Source organism: Pogona vitticeps, chromosome 14 (genome assembly GCF_051106095.1).
Source record: "Pogona vitticeps strain Pit_001003342236 chromosome 14, PviZW2.1, whole genome shotgun sequence".
NCBI classification, from domain to species: Eukaryota; Metazoa; Chordata; class Lepidosauria; order Squamata; family Agamidae; genus Pogona; species Pogona vitticeps.
In genome coordinates this window covers 18,396,174-18,422,357 of record NC_135796.1, presented here as the reverse complement: position 1 = coordinate 18,422,357, position 26,184 = coordinate 18,396,174, and the positions used below count along the sequence as shown (strand labels likewise).

The window sequence follows — 26,184 nt, the reverse complement described above, 5'->3', positions numbered from 1 at the left end:
CTCAGCAGGATGGTGACCTTTCGGAGAAAACGGCTGAAGTCTAAGAAACAATTGGTCTTCCTGGAAAGCGCCACCTCCTCGCCACCGTTCTACCACTGAACGTGGCAAGACGGTGTCTGCTCCAACCCACTTCACGGGCTGCCAGGGGTGGAAGAACCCACCAGGGGACAGCAATCTGGAGATGAGGAACGTAACCCGAGGGAGCGAGGAGAACGTGAGCCAAGGTGGGGCAGCCCTGTCTTCTGGTTTAAGCGTTGTCTCGCACTTGTTCTGGTATATTCAACGCGTGGGCTCAGTGGTCAGACAGAGCATTACATGGCATCACCTCTGGCCAGCGCTTGCAAACATTTTCATTTGTAGGCCTGGTTAACAACTCCCATAATCCTCTGGAGGGCTCTGGGAGTTGTCGTCCCCCCAAAAAAACAAGTTACATTGACCATAAAAAGTTACATTATACCAAACTGTAAACAGAAGATAACAATGGTTTGAAACATACTTTCATTGGGTGCCTGGATAACTAAAATGATACATGAATGTGTTCTCTCTCTCTCTCTCTCTCTCTCTCTCTCTCTCTCTCTCACTCTCACACGCACACATACACACACACACACACACACACAACACACACACACACACAAACACACACACACACACACACACACACACACACACAGAACAATTCTATGAAGCTGAGATGATAAATAGACGTTGTAGGCCACCAATCTTATCTGCACCCTTCGGAGGTCTTGGGTGGCCATCACAGACCGCCTCTCCTTGCTGACTCCCTCCTTATCAGGACAACTCAGAGAAACCATCTGGGCTGTCCTCTCCTTCCTGTTGCCGTTCTAGATTTAGGAAGGTCCCCAGCCCTCACCCGTCCCCCTCTTTCTCCCCACTGAAAAGCCACCCTTGGCACCGAGGGACGTTCTGGACCACAGGCCTAAAGGCAAGTCCATCCCTGCAGAGGGAGAAACACCGTGGAAGGCAAGGAAAACCCTAAAAAGGAATGAAACCCAATGACAAGATCCTGCCCTCAAAGGTTCTTAAAGCCCTGACCCAAACAAGGCCTTCTTCTTTGAAAGCTTGGTTGCCTGTGGGCGGCACGGTGCAATGGATAGAGCGATGGGCTAGATTAATGGGACCCGGGTTCGAATAGTGGAAATTCATAGTGGCTGGTAAAAAAAATCCTTAAATACCTCCATTAGCAGAAAAGTCCTATAAAGGTCATTTAAAGTCAGCTCTGATTTGAGGGCATGGGGCAAAGGTGAGCCTCTTGAGCAAGCCAACTGAGCCATTAGTACAGCCCGTTTTAAAGCAACTCAGCATCATTTAATCACGGATGAGGGAATCATGCAGGGGGCTCCGTGTGACCCTCCCCGAGTCCTCCAACAGAGGGGAGACAGCCGGTGAGTTTGTATAGAAGAAGCAGGAGGCTGGCCTTTGCTAGTCACCTGGCCTCTGCCCCCCTCACGCCGCAGAGCCACGCAAGACTCCATTCGAGTTCCATGCCGGCAAAAACACGGGCTCTCGGCATACCCGACAAATGCAGCTGATAAAGAGGAGGAAACTGGCCCACAAAGCCACTCCTAAATGTAATTTAATAACCTGCCTTAAGCAGATGGAAGCAACAGAGAAGACCCACAAACTGCCCTCTAGCTAACGTTACGTAAAAGGCGGCATCTTTAAATCATCCAAGGAGTTCTTTTTCTTGAGGCCATCCTAGTGACCCCTCCTCAAAATCCAAGGAAATCTTTGGGTCCTCTCCTTGGAATCTACAATACGAAGGTTTTCGACCTACCCCAAAAAGTTGTTGAAAAGGTCACGGAGAGGCCACAGAATGGAATAGGCTTTGAACGCTCTCGAGAGTCTCTTTAAACACTCTGGTAGAAAGCAGACAACGGTGTCTACCTTACTCATACAATGAAAAGCAAATGGATAATTTTTCCCCAGACACAAGAAAGGCGACTCCTTCTCTTTCAATTTTTGTCTCATCCCAAAGGAGCCCCAGAAAGAGGCTTTCCTTCCCCGTTCAGCTGGGCTCAGATTCGGCAGCCAACTCCTGGAAGGCCATAAATTCAAAGCCCATAAAAGGGCCGCTGCATCTTTTTCCGCCCAGCTTACGATCCACCTGTAGGACTTCCAGCTGTGGAGGGTCATCAGCAAAAGAGACCAAGCGTAGCTGCGTATGAAGAAAGGGGGGGCAGGATGGTTTGCTAAGGGGGGAAAAAGAGGACTGGATAACGTTACAGCCGTTAATAACATTTGCAGCTATGCAAGCTAAGATAACGATATGGGTAATTAAACCTTAATGCTTCAGGGTATGAGCTGATGAGACTGCGCTGGCCAAGGAGAATTCAAAATCTTCACAGGCCTGTTCAGTGGATCTTCGGCGCACTTGATATTTATCCACAGCTCGAATTGGGGAGGCTGCTAGGGAAATCCTGTGCCTGGGTTGGGCTCCTATTTTGCGCAAATTCAGAGTATTCCATGTGTCCCTAGCCCTGACCTTACTTAACAACTTCGATCTTAGCACTGCAGAGGAAGGGAAGGGACCCTGTGGATGATGGAGACCAGCCCCTGTCCAGGAGGCCCAGTGGGGGAATCGAATTCCCAACCTCTGTCTCCAGTTCTTCCAGTCCCAGCACGATTGCCTCTTTTGTGGGAGGGTGCGCTACAAGCACAATGAAGAAATCAGCTGCTGCCGCTGCACAAGTCAAAATGGAGGACTAAATCACACCATTCTCGAAGAACAATGACATTAATTATGCCTTTAACACAATTTTACTGCTTGCCTAGCCCACAACACACACACACAAACAACACGCACACATCTCGCTTCTCCATGCCCACATCTGGGTGAACAATATCAGAAAGATTTACGGGGTTTCTTCCCATAATTACAGACACACAATCCCGGGCTCACTTTATGAAAATATCTGCTGAGAAATCACCATTTCTTGTTGCAAACCTCGCTGGAGGTTTGCACTGACAGAAAGTGTTGAATCAGGAACACGTTCTCTAGTTCTGAAGTCTCCTAACAGAGCGTTTGCTTGTCAACGAATATACATATATTTAGAGCTGCAGGGAAACTATCTTTCCGGGGCAGGAGTTGGACACAGGAAGAACTTAGCAAAGATGTGCAGCGAAACTCAGCAAGGATCGCTCAGGTGGCCCTAAAGTCAAAATCAAGCAGGCAAAAAAAAAAGGGACTGAATTTACATATAAAAATAAGTGCAGCTGCAATATTTATGGTGTTTAAATGTGTTGTATTAATTGATGGAAAACATATTGATCCAGCGCAGCAAAGATCGAAAGGCAAAGAACTGTAACTCCACCCCTTGACTTCCAAACAACGGAGGCCCAGCTCAGCTCCCTCCTACTTCTGACTTTTCACCAAGCTTTGCTCACCTCTTTGCATGAGGATCATCGTGGCCATGAGGGCTAGGAAGTTGCTTTCACTTAATATTTTAGATTCCGAAATCTAGGCTTGCACGTTGCAAGGAAGAATCAGATACCGCCTTGTTTATATGTCCAACATCTTTGTTCCAAAGGTGCATAAATGCTACTATGCACACTGTGAGGCTCCCAACCTGGGCCCCCCTCCCAGAGCCATCAGCTTTTCATCCCATTGTCCATCTCTTGGCTGCGAAGGGAGCTCAGTCATCTTAGAGAACTCGGTGTCAAACAGATGAGCGCGGATCGCTGCAGCGTCATTTTTACAAGGCGTGAGCAAATTTATTCCTTTTTTAATTGTCAAGACAGATTTGGCTCAGGCACTGGAACACAGCAGCAGCAAAAGATGTTTCCACTTGTCTGTTGTGCCAGTGCTTCAAAAAGGAACACGGAGGAGGCTCACGCACTGCCAGCCCTTCCCGCAGTGCAGGGAGCGGAGAGCGGCATCGTCCGAAGCGACAGAGAAGTGGAATCGGGTACATATTTGGTGTTCAAATCAGTTCATCAACATTTCATGCTGCCGCTTAATGGCAAATTTCTGCACCAAGAAATGGTGCATTTAGAGACGAGTTGTATGTTACGCTATAACCGTGGCGGCAAACTTTGACTTAAAAAGGTATCTCCGGTGAAGTGCAATTTTTTTTTTCCACAAAAGCATGATTATTTTTGACACAGTGCCAAGATAACCAAAGATATCAGGTACTATCTGAGGAAATGCATGCCCCCCCCATATAACCGTAATAGGCCAGAATGCCTCATCTAAAATGGTGCTTTTGTAATCCTTGTGGGAGAAGATGATAACAATCATTATCATCATCTTAGAACTCAAAGCTGGGTCCAGTCCCTGCCAAGGAGGCACGGAGGGGGAACCGAACCCCCAAACTCTGGCTCCTCAGCCAGACACGTCAACCATAATCATCATCACCAGCATCTTCGAACAGCAAAGCTGGAAGGGACCCTATGGATCATGAAGTCCAGCCTCCATCAAGGACACCCAGCGGTACCCGAGGCCACATCTGTGAACCAAGACGTCTGGGCAATCCCTACCAGATATTCAGAATAACAATTTTGCCCATTTTTTAAAAAATCATTCCCTTAAAACGCCCCAGCTCTTCCATACCTGGTGCTTCGATTAATTGCTTGTAAACGCTCAGGAAGGCCGCCTCTGCTTCCTTGCTTCTTTTACTAAGAGCAACCACCTGAGGGAACACGGAGACAAAATAAGGGGAGCGGAATAATCAAGGACAATACATTTAGTATCTCGTCGAAAACTGCTCTCATGAAGGCCGCACCAGATGTGGGCTACCTGATGGAAACAGATCGTTAGCCATGTTTCAATACGGAAAAGCTTTCTTAGCAGCTCAGTTAGGACCCAGCTTTACAGAAATGTTGGGATTTAAATCGATTTCGTCCTCTCCACCCTAACACAGACCCGTTGGGGCTTCCACCTACCAGAACTCCCAGCCTTCTTTCCGTAGTCAAAGTTGTTCACAAAAATCTCACTCTGAGAGTACGCCCCGCTTGAAATCGCTTCCCCAAACTGCCATTCAAACTGGCAGGAAGACCCAAGAAATAATTAATCTTCTCTAATTAGGTGTCAGGCATGCTGTCTGGCCTCCTTTTCAACCCTCCTCTGATAGCTGGAGGCAAGACATGAGTCTAGAAAAGAGACCATATATATTCAGTCCTATATCCCAGCAGTGGTACTGGAGTACTACTGAACAAATTCTAGTTTGTTTATCATTCTGTGGGTGGGATTAAAGTAGAACTGGGAAAATTTTATCTTAAAAAAACGAAAACACTTTGATTCCTGGAATCCCCCAGCCAGCATGATAGATTTGGGGAACTGTAGTTCTTAAACACACGCACACAAACGCACACACTTTGGAAAGTTTTGTTTTGCCTTATTCCCTACCCACCCCCTTTGCTTGGTTGGCATCTTAACACAACGCTGGTCAGAAAAAAATGCATCCTTGTACAAAATGAACAAATCAAAGTATTTGCATAGGATTCGGCAATGCTGCTTTATCTGCCAAGAAGGCAGATTTAGAAGCAAGGGTTGAAATTTGAACCGAAAACACAAGACATCTCTGTCTAGTTGGAAAGGCGGTGAGCCAGGAAACGTGTAGGTCTCTTGCCCAGGAGTAGGCTCATGACTTAGAGGAAACTTCACTACCATCTGTCTGCCTCCCGCCCTTTGGGTTCATCATCCTAAATCAACCTGCCCATCCCAACTGGTGAATGGCAAGCAAACTCCTATATAAGTCCCACTGAATCAATAGGTCTACTCTAGTTAGGACTCCCAATCTGATTCGCCCCTCTATCCCAAAACTCTATTGGGACTCAACAATACCTCAACCAGAGGACTGCTCTTTGTAAAACAGGACATAAGGTCATGCTAGTTGTCATCTCACAATGCTTTATCTTTCAACAGCTCTTAGGCTGGGTAGTCCAATTCCGTTTTAAAGCCATTCCATCATTTTGCAGTAGCCAATTGTGTAGCTGAACCGACAATGCACTTGTCTATGTCATCAGCCTCCCACTGTACAGCTCTCTCCCCCCCCCCCGATCACTCTGTTGTGTTCCAGCATAGGTGGTGTTCAAGTCTGGGAGGAGGATGCCTTAACCCCAAATTCCAGGAGGCACCTTCTTTTCTATGGCCAAACCATTTATGAATTCCAGGATTATGAGAGGGAGAAAAACTTGGTTCTATCCATCCTCCCATTCCAGATGCATCTGGGAAGTCAACAAATACAGAACTTGAGGACAACGTCCTTCCTCCGCTGATTCCCTGCAACTGGTTTCTGATGAAGCGGAATCAGTTCATCCATCTCGACCCATCCACTAGTTAAGCTTTGTCTCAAGAAAAAACACTCTTCTGCCAGTCCTGAGTCTGACGTCAGCATTCAATATTGTAGATTCTGAGATATATCAAGACTTTTTTAAAAAAAGGGGGGGGGAATCCACAGCATCAGCCTTCCTTTCCAGAAACTTCTGGAACAAACTGGAAATCTGAAGAAGCTGCAAATTTCCACCCGTTTATTCTTCTGTGTCCCCAACTACAACATGCAAAACTGTGCCTGTCGCTACGGGCAAACTCTTTAATGCTCCTGTAATGTCACGCCACCATAAATCTTTGATGCACTTTGAGTAAATGAAAATTATAATTTAATGCTAGGGTTTAAATTTAAAAAAATCAAATTGTTCTCTTTGGTTTGAAGGTTTGAGGGAAGGCCAGTAGATTCCCAAGGAGACAAATGTCAACACCCTGTTTGTTCTGAGCTGTCCTGAACATCTGACATCTTTTAGGGAGAATGTCTGACATGGAAAGCTCACACATCCTTTTATCTGCACCTTTATTTTAACCGTTAAAGACATCTCCTGCTTGCAGGATCCAGACTGACTCTAAAATGATCCCAGAGGGGTTAGGAAAAATTAATTACAGTATTTGTCACCATAACCTTCTGACCTATGATGTTAAAGGTGCCAAGATAAACAAAGATTCCAGGTACTACCTGAGAAAAATCTACTCTCCCTGAATAATCATAACAGGCCAGTATGCCTTGTCTAAAACAGTGTTTGTGTGATGTACAGGTTATCCTTGTAGGTGAAGGTGCAATAAGGAACAGGGAAACTTCCCCCCACCCCTCGCTTAAAGCTGAGAAGTTATTCAATTAAACTTAAGGGCAGAAGATTTGCTACTCTCTGGGAAAAAACTGATGGAGGAAGCCCAGGAAGCCAGCCATGTAGGCCACTTTAAAATGGGCCCATGCACACATTCATGGCAACATCCGTTCTAACAAAGACAAGTAGTTAAATAGCCACAGTACCTAAATTGCAGCTTGAAAGTAGCTTGTTCAGAGAACTGACTGTTTTTCAGCAACTAAGAAATAACTGTGCCATATCATCATCGCCATCATTATTGTTATTTGTTTTATTTATAGGCTGCCTTGCTCCCGATAAGGGGACCCCCGGGCATCTCACAATATTAAAAAGAATAGAATTAAAAACATAGTAAGTTAAACATTTAAAAAATCAAGCTATGTGCTAATTACAGTACAATTGAATAATTTAGAGCAAGAAAACATTAAAAACGTAACTTTTAAAAAGACACTGGGGGACTCAGGATTGTTAAAAGCCTGCCTGAAAAGATAGGTCTTCAATGAGACGTAACCTCTCTTGTTAACATCCCTTGTTTTATGCAAAACTCTTTTAGTTCCTTTGATAGTTACATGCGCCTGTTTCATAGCAACAGGCCAGCAACTTGTTGGCCAGACGCTGTTCGAAAAGCAACTACGACTTCTAGAGCCTTCTGAATCCTTGGGGGAAGAGAGGTTATATCCAGAGATGGGAGTGACCCATCTTTCCCTGACTCTCCCGGCATAGGTGGCTATGACCCGCCTGCCTACCTAAGAGTAGCTTTGCCACCTCCACCCTTGGGACCGGGTTTAGCTGCAGGCCTCGTGACCACACCAAGGTCTGGAGCGTCCATGGGTCTTCCGATCCTGATCCGTTTTCTCAGCCTCATAGCCTCGGGAAGGATTCTGGAGAACGTAGGAAAGCTAGCTGGAGTTTGAGCAGGTCTTAAAAAAGCCAAAAGGGACTGCTTCCCGCAGATTTTGCAGGATTTGGTTCTCTCTCATGAACCACCACAGCTATCTTGTTGTCCCCCCCCTCCTAAGTGAAACTGTAATTGCAACATTAATTAATGACACAGGAGAGAGCGCCCTGCCTTTTCTGACACTGCCTATAAGGGAGACGGGTGCTGGGCAGAGGGGAATTGCGATCATAGGGACGGGAAAGAAGCATTGTTCTCCTCCTGGGAGGGCTCCCGTCTCCCCCTCGTCTCGGCTGGTTCCTAAAGGAGTCTTTTATAAGGGCTTCCCCTTTTGCAAAACCGTTTTCCACCCGGACTAAGAGCAGGATGACAGCAGTGCAAACTGCGACCATTAGGGAGTATCCCTCTGTGATTTTTTTGGGTTGGGCTGCAATTAAAACGTTGCTCGCAACTTTGGCCAAACTTTCGTGTCAGCCATGATGGATTTGCCACCAAGCCCCTGGGACATTTCCCTTCCCCTTTCTGCTGAAGTCAGAGAATCGTCACCTGCCATCTTTTAGTCTCCCCCCCCAAACCGGGGTGGGGGGTGGTGGAAGTGGGAAGAGTTCCAGCATCAAAACCAAGGAGCTCTCAGCAAGACACAGGAAAAAGACAAATTTCCTTTCCACAAAAGAACTGGGGTATTTATAAACCTACCAGACAATCTGATTTATCACTTATTATGAATATTGAAATGAGACATGATGGATGGGGCAAGGGGGCGGAGGAAGAATTTGAATTACATCGGGGGACTGGAGTTCTGTCCTAAGCTGCTTTGGGTCCTTTTGAGGAGAAAGGTGGGGGGAAATATTTTAAATAAATGCATTCCGTTCCCCTTGTTCAGTATTTTGAGAACCCACAAAATAGTGCCATTTCAACTTGCTGATCCCTCTGGCCACAGCATTAGTTGCTGCTGAGCTTAAAAAGAGCAACCATCCACAGCTGCTGATGGTTAAGGAATACAGAACCACACACAAAGCACCTCAATGCACTCCAGGCAGGACCAATGAACTCCAATGCACTTTGACAAAACGGGAAAACGTGCTGTTGCGGAAATGTCACCAAAAGTTCATTTGATTTTCTTTTGGTCCTGCCAACAGTCTAAAAGAGAAGGACATAGACGACAGACTTGCCCTGAGGGCCACCAACTGCAGCCAGATTCAAAATCAGGCATCTTTCTGAGCCGAAACTTTCCAAAGTGTAAAGGAGTCTGGTTTCTGAAACGGAAAGAGCTTGAGAGTGACGTTGTTTTGAAAAAAGAAAAAGTGACCGTTTTTGTCCGTTCAGGCGGAGGAGGGCTTTGTGAGCTCGGCACGTCAAAAGTCCCTATGCGCTCAACTACATTCCGGTCGGCTTAAAAACAAGAATAAGAATACCCTAATATGACATTCCTCACTTCCTAGTGCAGGATTCCAAAAATCCTGTTAAACTGCAAAGGCATCTCACTAAAAGCCTCAAAGATCTGACAAACATTTGAACTTCAGATGGGTTGCAACAGGCCAACGTATGAATGATCATAGGAAGCTGTTCCCAGTCAAAGAGCAGCTAAGCCAATCTATTGAATGGGGGGGGGGAAGCAGAATGTAAACAAACAATAAACAAACAAACAAACTGGGGGGGGACCTTACAGGAAGGCAGTGTCTTGTCTTGTGGCTTTAAAAAAGTGGCATCTTTCCACACGAGACTGAATTGAACATGCTCGTCATTCAGAACAGAGGCTCTGGTGATGCACCCACCACCTGAGCAAACCACCTCTCTTCCTCCCCCCCCCCAGCTGCTCCAGGGTATCAGAGCACAAAGATCAGTCCCGTGACCCCCACTGGGTCTCGCCCCCCATTCCCACATTCACTCTGTTGTTAAGGTTGCCTAAGCCGCGGTCTTTTTTTAGCAACTTGGCGCGCAGACCTGCGCTTTCCGATTCCTTTAGGCCTCCAGAGGGAACAGAAATTTTGCAAAGCAGTTCTTCCTTCACATCCCACACAATCACCAAAAACTGCACGTGGGGGGGGCGGTTTATGAAAGCCACCAACTCTCATTCTAAGAGGCACAGAAAAAGAAACCGCCCAACGGGCAGGCGTAGGAAGGCGCCTTACTCTTTCTAGCATTGCCCTCTCTGGACAGAGGTGGCCGACACAACCGGCAAAGAGGAAATGGAGATCCTGCGCCTTTGCAGAAAGACGGCATGGTGGGAAATAAGAGTTTTAGAGCAAATACTAAAGGAAACTTCACATAGAAGGTGCCAGAAACTGGAATCTCTTAACACCCAGGACGAAGCACATTGGCGTCCACTATTGGTGCCCCTCATGTAAGATTAAAGGTCACGCTCGAGCCGTAACTTGGTATTCGGGGATTAGTCAACCAAAATCTTGCAATGAAATACGTCCGAGTCCTCCTCTGCCCAATCTAGACCGTCTGCAGCTATTTCATAAAGAAGAACGTAAACAGTCGTTCCCATGCCGTTTGCCACTAGAGGAACCGGTGCTTCTAAAGGCATGCTAAGGGCATTGTTTGATTTCTTGTTTGCTAGACAGACCGATCCTTGGCACAAACTCCCCTCATTTATCTCCTCCGTGTGAACCCTGTGTTGACCTAGATCAGCCTTCGGTCTCATCCAGCAACACGTTGTGTGCATCCTCTGTCACTCCCACCATGAAATCCCAGCGCAGGAGCCAGGCAAGCTCTTCCTTTGTTTATTTTATTTTATTTATTTATTTAATTGATATCCCGCCCATTTAGACTGATGTCTACTCTGGGCGGCTAACAACAATTTTAAAATTAAAAAATCAACAATATTAATACACCAGAAGATGGCGAAATAAGTTAGGTATCGACAGGAGGGAAGGCCTGTCTGAAGAGGCAGGTCTTAAGTTGACTCTTAAAAATGCCCAGCAAGGGAGCCGGACAAATTTCTGGGGATGATTGTTCCAGAGGCAAGGGGGCCACTGCCGAGAAGGCCCGCTTTCTTGTTCTTTCTCTTCGGGCCTCCCTTGGCGTTAGGCCCCTCAGCTGCCCCTCCTGGCTAGAGCAAGTGATATGGGTAGATCTAGGTGGGAGAAGGCGTTCTGCCAGATATTGAGGTCCTAAACCGTTTAGGGCTTCATATATCATCAGGAATACTTTGAAATCAATGCGGAAACAAACGGGCAGCCAATGCAAGGCAGCCAGAGTGGGGGAGATATGTTGATGTTTTCTCACTCCAGTAAGAAGTTTGGCTGCCGCGTTCTGTACCATTTGAAGCTTCTGCATCAATCTCAAAGGTAGCCCCACATAGAGCGCCTTACAGTAGTCTACTCTCGAGACTAAAAGCGCATGGACCAGAGTGGCGAGGGCCCCCACATCAAGATAGGGACGCAGCTGGGCGATCTGCCAAAGACGGAAGTAGGCAGTGCGGACCACTGACGCTACCTGGGTTTCCATGGTAACAGCCGGATCAAGATGTACCCCCAAGTTCCAGCCCTCTCGCTTTGGTACATCAAGGTATCGTTAATGTTCAGGTGCTGCTTCTTTCTGCCACGCACACATGGACTCAAGGTGAGAGAAAACACAACTGCGCTCCGAAACGACGAGACGCGATTGATGAATTACATTTCTGCTCCGGGTCCTTTGCATGGCTGGTGACTTTCCAGCAAAGCAATTATCACTGTAGAATGCATAATGGCCTAATTAATTACTACTGTCAGGCCGGCCTCTGTGCTATGATTATACCTTATCAAGCCAACTTTTTTTTTTAAAGCAACATTTGGAAGCAAAAATATTATTGTAATTGACTTTTTTTTTTAAAAAAAAAGGTTGCATACGCGCTCTCTCCCTGCTTTCTCTCCTTTCCCTCTCTGTTGATAGTCTACCCTCTGATCAAGGCATGGTTAAACATAAACATTACATACTGCCGCTATCCTCTCCTGGCTTAATTGCAGCTGAAGAAGGTTTTTGATTACATCAAGCTTGCTTCAGATTTTCAGAAGTGCTGGTCTGATGGCAACTACAGTTCTATTCAAATTCTCTGCCAAAAGACGGAAAATCGGGACACACACACACACACACACACACACACCTAAATTTTCACGAGTCTCTCGCTCTCTACAAAAACCCTGGGAATCTCACAACAGATTTTTCCAGCTTGACTTCTCTCCAAGGATACTTTCTCCTCCCAGGATTTTCAGCCCATGTGGCTACTTCCTAGAAAGACTCTAACATTCAGCACATAGAAGGTGGGCATGAACGAGTGGCCCTGATCACTTTTCCCCTTCCAAATTCCCTCACTCCTCTTTTTCTGGATGGGGATCTTGCTACCCTTTCTGCCTCTTCCACACATTAAGGCCGGTAGCTTCTCCGGGCAGAGCCTTCTCTGTGGTGGCCCCAGATGTGCTGAACCTCTCTGGTTACTTCTATGACTCAAGCATCAGAAAGGAACTTGGGGAAAAAGTGAAGCCCAGAAGCCATCTGAAAGACGGATTCAGACTGATGTGGCAAAATACCCAGAATGAACAACTCAGAGCAGTCGGGAACCTTCGTGACATGGAGTTGGGGGCAATTTTTGCCACTCCAAATCAGGCAACATAATCTGTTGGGTAAGTGGGGGGAGCAAAGAATATGTGCTTCTTTGCACTCTCCCTTCCCTGCTAGTGCAAGCCCCTGCCTCATAAATTGTTCAATTTTAATACTCCTTTTTTTAAAACACAATAATATGATTGAATCAATATTATCCTTTCAACAGTGTTATTCCTAATGAGAAGCGTACCAAAAAAAATCTACTGCGAAGGATCTCTTATCCGAGGAGGGGGAAAAAAATAATAAGGGAGGAGGAGGAGGGGGAAAGCTTTAAATAATTTACTTTGCCAAGACGGTGATACTGAATGAAAGAAAATTGCTGCCGGCCCTTAATTTTGTCATAATACTTCCTGACAGGCACAATGAAGCGCTGGCAAAGTTCCTGATATTAGAAGCCAAAGGACGTTAATCTCATTAGAACTTTCTCAAGGAGTCCTTCGCCTGTCATGCCACAGGATAACGGGCGTGCTGTGGGTTTCCGCGGGGTGGTGGAATCCCAGCCACAGTCAAAGGAGCAACGCCGACCAGCTGTCCGGTCATGATCTCAGAGAGGCAGCCAAGACTGGGAAACCCGACGGTGTAAGAGACTTCCAAACGGGGCAGAGGGAAGGAATTCTCTGTAGCCCGAGAAAGCTAAGTGCTGTTCTACGTATAGGCAGCTTCCATGGGTCCCTATGTGCATCCAAAGCCAAAATTGGTGCCTTTTCATGGAAAACCTGACTCCCTCCTTTTGTTTCTTCCTTTTTTCGTTTCCTCTTTTTTTGGGGGGGTCAAATATAGGTCTATTTCTGCTCCTAGCAAGCTTATACATCTGCAATCATAATCCCTGGCCTTCCTGGTTGACAGATTCTGGGACCTGTAGCCCAAAATGGCTTTTTTGGGCTTCCCAGCTCTTTAAAGCTCGGCAGACAACCCATAATAGCCTCCAGCCGGCCGAGTTAGGAAACCGCTTTGCCCTCTCCATCCCCATGGCCAGAAGAGGGTGCTATTGGCCCATCTTCAGATCTTGCTTGGGCACCACCGAGGTAGCTGGTCAGAGGGTCGGTGGGGGCACTCATCTCTGACCCTGGGAAGTAGCCGGGTGAGGATAAGGGAGCCAGCGGAGATCCAGGTGGCCCTTTAAATGTTTCAGGCACTGGCTCAGCTCCACAGATCTAGAAGAAGGGGGCTCTTTGCTGAGGGTTGGGGCCATCGCACCTCACGCACAACAATTTCCCTGACTTATAAGCCACCGTTCTCACCATTTAACTGGCCCAAGCTGAAAGAGGAGGGACCTAGGTGGCCGCAGAAAATGTCTTAGCAGCAGCCTCTAGAGATCTGAACCATTAACAAGACACACCTAGATTTTTGTCTCCACCAAAATGATGGGGGTGTTGCGCTCCCATGCCTGGGGGCTGTATGACAGCACAGAAAGTTACATCTCAGAAGCGATTTGTTCCTGATACTTATTATAGCAATTTAAAAATAACCAACTGCCATTAATTTTTGCTATGTTTAAAAAAAGAAGCTAATTGGGTCATTTGCTATATCGCTTATTACTTTTACTCCACTTTTCACTCATGTTTTTTTTTTCCAAAGCCCTCAGGACTGACAGCATAATGCCATAAAATGGGCAAATGTCATCGGAGGATTTTTACCTTGAAACTGCGTAGAAATCTCCTTTTAAAGCAACTCCAAAAGTCCTTTGTTATACCAACAGAGTAACTCGATCACCATACTTGCTATAATTCTTTTGGAATATAGCTTCCTCACAACCTCATTACCAAAAAACAATGGGGGAGGAAGCTTGTTACAGGAACTCAGTTACTTTCAATTTATGACTCCCAAACGTTGGACTAAGACAGGCATTTTTTCATCCGATCCACATCCACTACTGGTCTCGCTATGCGCCTACTTTTCTCTCTTCGTTCCTAAGAACTTCCTGGATCAAGAAGGCGAGGAACAAAGCAGCACTAAGAGGAAGGAACGAAGACCAAGAATTCGCAGGACACGGAACATGTGGAGAGCTGGAGGACTCTGGCCACAGCATGAGAAACGAAAAGCAATGAGAAGCACGGGTTGTTACAGCCGATCATTCAAGGTAGAAATAAACGAGGAAAAGTGCAGAAAGGAGAAGAAACTGATGGCTTTAGATTGTGGGAGCCTGCTTTGGATGTGACACAACCTTGTTTAGTGTGGCTGGGTCCAAAGTCACCCTATGAAAGCGAGGAATTCTGCCAAGGTCCTTTGCTCAAGCGCCCCAGTCTTAACTGCCTCAGTTTCCCTAGGAAACACAGCATGGAGAATCTCCAAAAGGATCCTGACCCCTGAATTTAACCTCGGAGAGCAAACTGGGGACAGCCCGGGTAACATACTTCTAATAGCCCTCTCCTGCAACCTTCACCTACAAAGGTTCAGGCACAGGGGATGTTTCACCTTAATTTTAATGTACTAAAACTTTTAATTTAGATGTTTTCATCCCCCCAATGGGAGAAAAAGGAAAGAGGAGGAGGAAAAGAAGGAGGGGGGGAGAAAAGTTTGAAATAATGACTGTAATAAATGAAGGTAATTAATTGTAGTTTGTTCCTTAACTGTCTAGTCAGCTTAATTTTACCTTTTCATCTAATAATGAGAAAATAATTTTTGTGCTCCGAGGGTTAATGATATGTAACTGCAAGAGCTGCTAATTGCATGTTGCAAACTATTCATCAGAATCCCCATCTGTGCTACTTGATTATGTTTGCTAAATTATTGCTTTGAATTATCTTTCATAAAGCAACTTTTGTAATTAGCGGGGTTCTGGCTTTGCTCTTTTCTCCATCTGCAAGGAGACTCGGAAACTTTGGACATTTCAAGCTGTCGCCGCTCGACTTCCGTCACAGGCAGCCCTTTTGTCTTCGTTGTGATGGAAAATTAAAGTCGGGTTTTTATTTATTTAATCAGGGTTTCCAGAGAGAGAGAGAGAGAGAGAAACAGAGAGAGAGAGACGTGATTCTCCCTCCCTCCCTCTTTCCCTCTCTCTCTCTCATATCATCTTCCTCTACAGTAGGAAAACAATTAATTCCTTTCCCTATGGCCAATACTGGGAGGTGATCCAGGCCCAGATGCTGGGAGGAAGAGAACGTATCATGATCGGTCTGTTGTGGCAAGACATGGCTGGCAAAGGACAGGTCGACATCTGGAAAAAAGAATTACAGACTAATTCTGGGGCTGTCGTCCAAGAGAACGGTACCTTTTCTGGGGCCCAAAGTACAGCATTGTGCCACATGCTTTGCACGCCTACAAATTTATGCCATTTCTGTTAAAGCCTGGAAGAGGCACTGTACATGTTTCCTGCCCTAATGGCGACACTCCTTCTCTCTTTCTCTCTCTCCCATACACACAAACACACACATACACACAGGTATACCTATTCCTATACAAACCATTCATTCGCCAGGCTGGACCACCTCATCCTCACCCCCTCCTCCCAGGATGTGGTCCCACAATTAGGTGTAGGACAAAAAGCTTGTTGTTGACCTCTTTGGGGAAAAAAATGAATTTCAACTCCTGGAGGCTCCCTTAGATTGGCAACACATCATTTTTCTCAGGAGGGGTGTGTGTTTTGCCCAAATGTTCAGCTCCAGGCGTTGGCTTGAGGGTGAACAATACACAATCCATCATTCAAATTTAGGTGCAGTCTACCTGACCTAGCCCCCGACAAGCCACTGTGCCCCGAATCCTTTACTCACTCATCATAGCTCTGAAAAGTTACTTTTTTTTCTACTAGAACTCCAAGAAATCTCTAGTTACCATGGCCTCTGGGATCTGAACCCCTGTTCCCAAAATAACTTTTCAAGCGCTGCCGTAAATCATGGGGGAATGGGTTTCCACTCCTGCCTGGAGCAGTAGGCGCTCCCTGCCTTTGCACCACGGCACGCCTGTCACCCTCTAGCAGAAGACCCATCGTGGTATGTCGGGAGAACAGGCAGTATTTAAAACAACTGCAAGTAGGTTTCCTATTGCAATCACTCTCTTTTATGCGTTTACGTCGAGCATTTGGTTATGAATCAAAACCAGATAGCCCTATAAATAAATAAGCATATCAGTTTAAAAAAACCCTGGGTAATAAAATAAAGTGATGAAAAATATGGAAATCAGCCCACATTTGTGTAAATCCAGTTATTGTTTGCGTTCCTATTTTGCCTTATGCCGTTTGCGTCGTTCCAAAGAGAAAGATTTAAAAGTAACCCGGAGCTCGCAGGATGACAGCCTCTAATGTGTTGTCGCCATGCGCTGGCATCGCTCGGTGGGCGCCTTCAGCTACGCAGGGTAGACAGAGGCCATGCAAGCAACCAACCGTCTCCTCCCCACCTCAGAAGAAGGATGTCTGTTTTAGGAGCACTCCAAGGCGTGACATTTCTCCCCTGTCTGCTCGCCTGGGTCTCCTTCTCTCTCTCCTTCTCTTCCTTCCACCCTTTCTTGGCAGCCTTTAAATCTCTCCCACTCATCACTGCACTTAATAAGATTTCACTTTTCACCAACACACCCCAAAGTCTTCACGGATAAAACCAAGGATGGGAGAGAGCAGAAGCAATAGCGACGTACGGAGGTGTGTGCCGGGGAGACAACCCTACAACCCGCTGTGTTTTTGAGGACACAGGACCCCACAAACCACCTCCTGCTGGCCCCCACCTCTCTTTTTTTGGCAAAAACAAAAGAAAGATGAATTACTAGAAGGGTTGTTTTTTTTTTGGTTAAGGATCATTCACCTTTCAAACAAGTTGCAGAAATGGCTTCGTGTCCTGTTTGCGACCTTCCCGGAAACGTCTGGCTCTGTGTTGGAAACAGGATAGTAGGGCTGGAGGTGGGCCCTTCGATGTCACCTGGAAGGGCTCTTCTTAGGGGTCAACCCAACATTCCCAAACGTAGGTGTGTGTTGGACTCTAATTCCCATCATCTCCAGGCAGCGCGGGCAGGCGCTTTAAACCGAGAGCCCGCTTTGGACTTTTAATCTGTTGCTTTTCTTTCGTGTGGTTGCATCCACCCACCTGCCTGCCCGTGTCCCAGGCTCTACGCCCCCCCGTTTCGCTTCCAGATGGTGTTGTGATGGTTTTATTAAAATAGTACCTTGGACACAGATTGTGTCTTACCTCAGCCTGGAAGCTTTTTAAGACAGGAGCCACCATATCTCGAACTTCCTAAGAAAACAGGGGGGGGGGAGACGGATTAGGGCTACAGCTGTTGGACTCCGGTTAATCCAGACCTCAAAATCTGGATTCCAACTCATAGGAGACAGTCGCCTACTTAATAGAAAAGACAGTCTCCGTGAATTTGTCCTGATTCCCCTTGGCTAATTGATGGATTACAAGAAACACAATCGTTTAGAAAGAACAGGCAGAAAAGACATTTTGGATGGGTTGATGCTATGCACTCCCTAGGTTGTTGCAGGGATCTTTTTCCAGAAGAGGCAACCCTACCTGTGGGTGAGAGACGGAGGGGGTGCCTCTTCTACCAGGATGGCCCTACCCCACCCCACAGTTTATAAGTGAACCCTAAAATAAACCTGGACCACCCTCTTTGCAAATGGATCTGAAGCTATCAGCGGATCCATTAAGTCAGCAAAGCCAGTGTGGCCTTGACTGTAACTCCCAGGATGTGTTGAGTTTGACTATCCTCTTCCACTGACATCTGTCAATCTCTGGGAGGGCCATCCCTTGCCTGATTTAACTCTTTCTGCTACTGTTCCTCGGTGAGGAGTGGGTTTGGATCAAATCGGGTTTGATTGGGGGGGGTTCTAATGGGCCTGCCTCTCTACCTCCTCCTCCTTCACCAGTATATCATAAAATGCAGGGCACATTTCTTATAAGCATATATGCTAATTTAATAATATATGGGGTTGCAGTGTTTTTTTTCTTCTTCTGCCCCATCTCTCCCGACAAGGCTTTTTAATTTAGGCTGCAAGCAAGAAACATAATTGCACGCGGGCATGAGGTGGGGTGGGTGGGAGGAGGGAAGTCCTCCACTGTCAGAAATCACTAAAATAAAATTTATTTCTCCAGAGGGTGAGGAAGAACAGTAACGAAAACAAAACACAACAAGGTGGCGCCCCATCTGCTTAGACAGGTGGGTGGTGAGCTTTCTGCTGCCAGGACCCACTCCTATTTAATTTTTGTGGGTTGGTTTTGCTTTTTATAAATCACGGGGGCGGGGGGGGGGGAGAGGGAAAAAAAACTTTTGAAGACAAAGGGCTTCCAGGGGAGTGGGATGTTTTGTTCCAGGGTGTAGAGAACCCTGTATTTCTGACAAGATCTGAAGACAGCCACAAGCCTTACCGTGGCCAGTTAAGGACGGATGAACGGGAAGACAAAAGAGGGCTCCAAATCGCATAAAACTGCATATGTTAACTTAGAGAGACAGATGCAAAATGAGGATTAATTTATCGTTTAAATAAAATTACAAGGCACGTTGTCCAAGTGAGGAAAGGTATGACCCAGCAACCTCAGTGCCTGGTGCTGCTACCTGTGAATGGCGAGTCCTTTGGTTTCCTTATACTATCAAATGGGGGACACCTTTAAGAGGACAACTTTCCCCCAACAGCCCTTGAAACAAAAGACCATCCCCCCTAAAAGAGGACATCTAGCCAGCTCTACCAAAGGCTCTGCCTCGTACCCACCCTGCCTCACCCAGCGCCTTTCAGGATTGAAACCCTGGGCTCCGAAACTGGGATGGCGCCATGAGAAGCAGTCTTAATAAGCAGAAATTTTCTATGTGTCTAATTGCCTTCCTCTTTATTTGTTTGTCACTCAAGTTTGTAGCAAACAAGACAAAAATAACACACACACACACACACACACACACACACACACACACACACACACACACACACACACACACACACACACACACACACACACACACACACACACACACACACACACACACACACACACACACACACACACACACACACACACACGGACTCCATTTGAATCAAGGAGGGGGAAATATGCCAACCCCACCAAGTTAATTCTATAATAGCAAATATACTATACCTCAGGTACATTTTTCTTAAATTCCCGGCTGAGTTCAATTAAATGTTTATGAGAATGCTCGCTTTCTTCCTGCCGCGCTGCCAATTCGGAAGCCACGGAATTAAGCTCCTTCTGGAACAAAACAAAACCAAAACAGAACACGCACACACACACACACGGGGAGAGGGGGGGAAGGAGGGGGAAAGGGAAAGAGAGAGAGAAAGAGATGGATTATGGAGTTTTACATCTTGCATATCATAAATAACATTTTCCTAAGCAAGCTACTTTCCACCACTGGCTTGAAAATCAAAGCTGAACACGGCTGGTTATTATCGCAAGGCACTAATGAGCGATAGAACCACGCATCCCGATGGCAATAAATTCGAAACCCGGGAGAGACGCACCTGATACCTTCCTTTGGAGGGAGGGAGAGGGGCTGAAGGTGGTGAAGAAGGGGTCGATCAGCTGATCCTGGCACCGAGGCTCGCTCATGTATTTCAAAAATTAACCTCCTACCTTTCTTTGTCCAAAAGGAGCCCACCCAAAGTGGTTTGCCATGGGGGGGGGAATACAACTGATTGTGCACCTCGCACGCCAACAAACGTGGCAGTCAGTCTAGGACGGGGGAGTGAAGACACTTAGCACAACCCATAAAAAGCAGGACCCTGCTCTTCCATCTTTTCCTTCATGTTGGGGAAGGGAGGAGGGAAGAAACAGGATAAGAGCAACTGTGTGAAAACAAGAGCTGTCTGTGTCACCTGGATGTGTCCCTTGGACTCCACGAATGAGGCGTGGTGGTGACTGATGTCAGTCTTCCGGGTAGCTGCAGTGTTGAAATGAAACTAACCAAGAGTCTTGTGACACTTTAAAAGTCTAACACGTTTTATCTGAGGGTGTGTTCTTCAGACTGCAGCCTCCTTCCTAAAAGGTCTTGAGGAATTTTAAAAGATAATGGGAGTTTTATTTGGTATAAAACACTCTTGGGGTTCCCAAGTGTGATGTAGTGGGTAGGGTGACCAACTGGGATCGGGGAGACCTGAGTTCAAATCCCCACCCTGCCTTGGAAACTCACAGGGAGAATTTAATAACTTTAGTATCTCAAGTTACCTTGAAAGCCCTATTAGGATCGCTATCAGACAATTTTGACCTGATGGCATGTACAACACACGCACCCCATTCATGGACCGCAACCCACATCATCAAAGGCATGGTCGGCTGCAGCCTACAAAAGCTTATGCCAAGTATAAACTGGTGGACTTTCAGATGCCACAACACTCTTGTTTCTGTGGGATAAAAGATACATCTAAAAGTGCCCCAAAGGCATTCTCACGGATGTGACATAAATATAGTTTGCATCTTCCTAGCATTGGTTTCTGGATTCCTCTCCCCGCACCTCAACCTGCAACTCTAGCAACAAGAAAGAATGCTAGTCTACACTAATCCCATGCGCATAAGGTACTCTCTCCATATTAATTCTAGGCCTCCAGTCAAGAGAGACAGATTTCTACTTATCCTCAGCATGGAAGGTATCACCTCCTCCTCTTATGTTAACTGGAGTACCATGTTGCTTATTATGTAGGATTTGGGAATGTTAGTTTTATGGACTACGACTCCCAGAACGACTCAGTAAGCATGGCTGCTAAGATATTCGGGAAGCTATAGTTTTACCAAAAATGGCAGAGTTGCAAGCATAAAACAGATACATGCTGCTGATGGGGCAGGTTTGTTTGTTCATGGGCCTGAGTGTGTGCATGCACGCACGTGCACGCACCTCATGCCTTTTACACGGATGGCAGCCAACTCCGACGGGGCTGAGTCTTTTGAACAAAGGGGAATATCAGATGCAGCCCCCCATCACCAAAAAAAGTCCATAAAAGAGTTCAGTAACTTATGATAACAAATAAATATGAAGGTTCAAATTAATGGACTCAACTGAGCAAATGATCTTAATAACGACCCCCCTCCTGTTTTTTCGTCAGTAAATATAACAAAAACATGGCAGTAAACCAACGGGCCCTCTGTTGACTCAAAAATGTAAGGGGGAAAAAGCACTGAAATGCAGTAAGGAGTCTTCTGGAGAAGAATATCCCAGCGCCTTGTGTCCTAGGATCCGCATCCAAAATGTTGTCTCATGCCAGGTCCCCGTCGTCGAGCCTGACAAGAGAGGTTAAGAGAAACGACTCTCGAATTCTGCTCTTCAGATAATTACAAACCAACCTTCTGGATCTGCCACCGAAATTTGTCACTGTTGGCTCTCGCACCTCGCCGGCGCTTCGCGTGGGCAGCCGGGCGCCGCGAGGGAGGCACCATCCAATGGTTGGGAAAATGGAAAATGGCCTTCTTCGGTGGCAGGCATGGCGGTGGCGGCGGTGGCGGGGAGAGTGACATGGAGAGACGCGGCGTCGCCGCCACGCTTGCGATGCAGGGCAGGGTGACAGGCTGCCGCGCGCAAGACAGATGGCAGTGCACGCGGCCTCTCGGTAGACAGCCCCGTTTCCATGAGCTATCAATCATTTTCCTGCGTATTATGTAAATTCTTGATGCTAAAGATGTATGGAGTCAATTACCAGGGGTCACGGCTGCGTGTTAAATTCGCACGACGAAGCTCCTTTCGGTCTCCGATGAGTTTGAGAGAGATTGCAAGCTTTCTGCTTTTATTGGACCATATAAATATTTCACTGTTAGATATAAAAAAAATATTGGAGAAAAAGCAGATAAAAAAAAGCCCCAAGTCCCCCGTGTGAATACAAAGCAAAGAAATGGGAGTCAGCAGCTTTTTAACAGCCTCTTGGTGTGTTCCTGGAATGGCATTGTCCAAAGTTTTTTTTTCTTTTCTTTCTGGGGCTTTATATTTTGCTGCACACTGGATGGGGGTGCAGAAAGCAACCTTAAAACTTGAGCCCCTTGGATGCAGACAAGCCAACAAGGTCCTTAAACCACCGAGACAGTAATGCCCACAACAAAAGACCAGGGTGCAATCGCATGGCACAAGCAAGACGTTGTTGTTCCACGCAAAGCAAACAAGTAAAAAAGAACAAAGATTTTTAATAAAGAGTTCTTCGGTCCATTCTTCCACTACTGGATCCAGATGTAACCATGGTAAAAGTGTCTTTGGATGCACCCAGCCCTCAACGTTGTGTCATATCCAAAACAGTCTTCCAAGGTTCTTCAGACAAAGGGTTCTTCTCCTTCCTGCCCTTCTTTCCCCACCCTTTCCACCTCGAATGATCAGCCGTAACAATCTGTTCTTTTCCTCTTTTTTGTTCATTAGATGCCTGAGCTGTTCTAGGCTCCTCTGCATTTTATGGGGTGCATGGTTTCTTGGTCTTTCCTCTTTCACTTTCGTACTTCTTTGTTGGCCATGCCGTCTGCCCAAGACATTCGTAACCTCCAGTAACTGTTGGCTATGGATTGTGGTTTTCAATGAACAGCACGGCAGGTGCTAAGAGGGTTCTGGGAGGAGGGCACTGGTCTATTTAAAAAGCCATACACGCTATGTCTGTATTGGATGCCCTGGACCGCTCAGCTCCTGTTTGACTAATGCCTTCAATGGGATCATATGTTTTCTCCAGACTCTCTCCGCTTCTCACCCCAGCAAATCCCACCCTCCGAAATCAACCTCCGTATCTTCCCTAGAAAGGAACATCTAGCCTGCTTCTGAAAATCGCTGTCCTTCTCGAGATCCCATTACAATCCTTTTGATAAAGTGCCTCAAGCCCGCGATTCCATTTTAGATTAGGGAAAGATCATAGCGGATGGAGAAGCCGAGAGGACGTGCAGGGTTTTCTCCAAAGGGTGGTGCGACAAGGCCTGCCGACCCCCCCCCCCAGAGAGAAGGCACAAAAAAGAGGACCGTCCCCTGAGATTGAACTGTAGAACCCAGTTAGAAAATAAAGAGCACAATGCAACACGTGTGATAGGTCTACTCTGAGTCACACAGAGTGTGATGACAACCCACACCCTGGTTTCAAGGGGCTTAAAATCTCAACGGGGTCTTGTAAATTACTACCCTGTTTTTCTCTCTCTTTCCCGACTAGCAACACACCCCAAGCTAGACGTGGTATTATCTTCCTGACAAAGCGGTTGCAAGCATTGGTCACGGCCATGCTTTTACGCTCAGGAATCAAGATGCATTTGTGTGAACTGTATGTTTAAGACAGAACAAGAAAGAGAGAGAGAGAGAGAGAGAGAGAGAGAGAGAGAGAGAGAGAGAGAGAAATGCTGCACCACTGCTTAGACCTTAGACCTGTAAATGACAGGGTGGCCGCGTGTCTTCTCTTAGGAAGATCAGTCCTCCATTTGAATGTCTGTGCCGTCCAAATATGCAGATAAAGCAAAAGAGCCATAAGGAGGAGGGGCGACTGAGGCCGTGAGGTTGTCCACCACCAGATGGCAGGCACAGTAGACAAATAGGATATCTTTACCCCACTCCGTTGAGATATATATACTGTACAGTATTTTTAAATTCTCATTTTGTATCTCTATATAAACATCAATTTATGTAGTTGAATCCACTCCATTCAGTTAAGGAGCCTATAACTCAAAGATAGACAAGCTCCATTGGATAAGAAGTCCCATCGTTCTCCAACTGGACAACGGGAATTGTAGTCCAACCAGCCAAAAGATCTCAAAACTGGCTTCACCGAAGCCACACACTTGAGAATCACAAAGACCTTTCTTATACTTGGGAAGCGGCCGCCTACTCTCTCTTTCCAAGACCTCCATTTCCCCTTTCTGTCTGGAGGGGGTCTACCAGCTGGGCTCCCAGACACCAAATGATGACCCAACCATCAACGCCAGTAACCCAGTCACTTCTTGGTTCAACAGGGATCCTCACCCAATGGATTGAATGGGAAAAGGAAGCACAATCAATATTCCCTTGCTTGAAGCTGGGACCTCCCCATGAATTATGTGTTCCATTCCAAGGCACAGTACAGTATTCTGCTGTTAGGTAAACATTAATGTCTTGCCCAGTTCCTCTGGAGATTTCGTATCTTCCAAGAGGTTCTGTGGCTCTTCAGCCTGTATGGGCTGACACGTTCTCTGTATATATTATGCCACTGATTATGGGAGAAGCACTCTGGCCATCCCAGTGATGCCATACAGCTACCGAAAGCAAAAACCAACTTTCCCTGCATTTATCTCCTAGATGTCTAGGGTTCTGCTAAAATGGCAGACAGGGAAGGGAATACAGAAGAGGTCTGCAAAAGATATGTAAATCCGTTAATCAAGCCTATTATGGCACAGGCTTTGTATGCCAGCAGCAACAATCCGCCAAGATAACCGATCAACTACTAATAACTGATTGTGTGATGGCAAGCATTTCCATATCCAGCTTCTGCGACTGCATATAAAGACATTTTAATTTTTTTTTTTAAAAAGCACACACACACCCCCGTAAGCCTAATTACAGCAAGATTGTTCTCTTCCTCTTAAAAACCTCTCACCACACTCCTCCTCTCTGTTCATCAAGCTGGCTGAAATATATTGGTCAGGAACGAGTTTACAGAAAAGTGGAAAATTTACTAAAAGCCACTAGCGAGAGAAAGCAAATGGGAACGGCTGTCTGCTCCCTTTATGGCTTCTGGACATAAAGCTCTATGGCTCACTTTTAACACAAGAATATAAAGTAAGGATACGCTCAGGGTCACACAAAGTACCAAAAATAGAGAAAAGGGGGGAGGAGGGGGAACAGAAGTAGCCATGTCTAGCTTTTAAAAAATGTGTAGGTTTGACGTTAAACATTGCGGAGGACCAGATGACCACTTTCAATCTTGCTTGAAGGGGCTTTGAGCCATTAAGGATGGGGCTTGGGAGGACCTACAATAAAGCAGTTTTTTTAAAAAAGGTAACTTTTCCAAGGTCTCAGAAAAATGCCACGATGGTCCGCCCTCCTTTTCTCTCGGCCAAAGTGCAGGATCTGGAACCAGGAAGGTCCTCCTCAGACGAGGCACAGAGACTGCCAGCTGCTGATCCCTGCGGCAGACGTTTGCGAGCGAAACCGCTGACGAAGGCAGCTAGCCATGCCAAGGCCGGTCAGACCAGGAGGAGCCGTGCCCACTTGCTGCCGTCAAGGTAAGAGAGCTGACATCAGTTTCCTGCTTAGGGCGACGCGGGGGACGTGGCGCTTTCAGACGAGCCGAAGGAAGACGCCACAGGCTCTGGCCGCGCCATTATACACTTCTATTGATGCTGTTCTGAAGAAAGCTAATCAATATATTAGATTTCCCAAAGAAAGGAAAACAGCAACCACCAGAGAGCTTTCCACTGGGCTGCGGGAGCTTTCATCAGCATGGATAGGAAGGCTAACTATCTCCCCGGCCTGATCCTGGACATTCTGGATGCATCTAGCTTGCACTGGGGACTGTCAGAGGAACTGAAGGGGAAAAACAAGGGGTGATTTAAAGTCACCTGATCTGAATCCATTTGATCAGTCAATGTAAAGTCAACTGCAAATGTGCCCCGAACCAACTGAGAAGACTCATTTGTGCCTTTACTTTAAATGTGTGTTTTCAAATACTCACCCCCCCAAAAAAATCCATACAAAGTGGGCTGCAGTCCATCAAACTTTCAGGCCAAAGAGACCTGCTAGTC

At 46.4% G+C, this 26,184-nt stretch overlaps 1 protein-coding gene and 1 long non-coding RNA gene across 17 annotated transcripts in view; one reads left to right on the top strand and one right to left on the bottom strand.

The window, feature by feature from the left end:
• The window catches only part of CUX2 (cut like homeobox 2), a 132,090-nt gene that overhangs the window by 21,320 nt on the left and 84,586 nt on the right, over positions 1-26,184 (bottom strand). For 9 of the 16 annotated variants that reach the window (XM_078381810.1, XM_078381808.1, XM_078381807.1 and 6 more), the window contains 3 exons: positions 19,612-19,722; positions 17,710-17,757; positions 4,574-4,652 (listed from right to left, as the gene is read on the bottom strand). In XM_078381810.1, the coding sequence (XP_078237936.1) occupies positions 4,574-4,652; positions 17,710-17,745 (115 nt within the window). In that variant the 5' untranslated portion in view covers positions 17,746-17,757; positions 19,612-19,722. Of the gene's footprint in view, positions 1-4,573; positions 4,653-17,709; positions 17,758-19,611; positions 19,723-20,348; positions 21,310-26,184 lie in introns of those variants that run through there. The other 7 variants (XM_072983337.2, XM_072983334.2, XM_072983332.2 and 4 more) reach the window with 4 other exon arrangements.
• LOC144584796 (uncharacterized) overlaps positions 25,517-26,184 on the top strand; it is a 38,477-nt gene continuing 37,809 nt past the window's right edge. The window contains exon 1 of the long non-coding RNA XR_013539247.1: positions 25,517-25,665. This is a non-coding gene — a long non-coding RNA (uncharacterized LOC144584796). The remainder of the gene's footprint in view (positions 25,666-26,184) is intronic.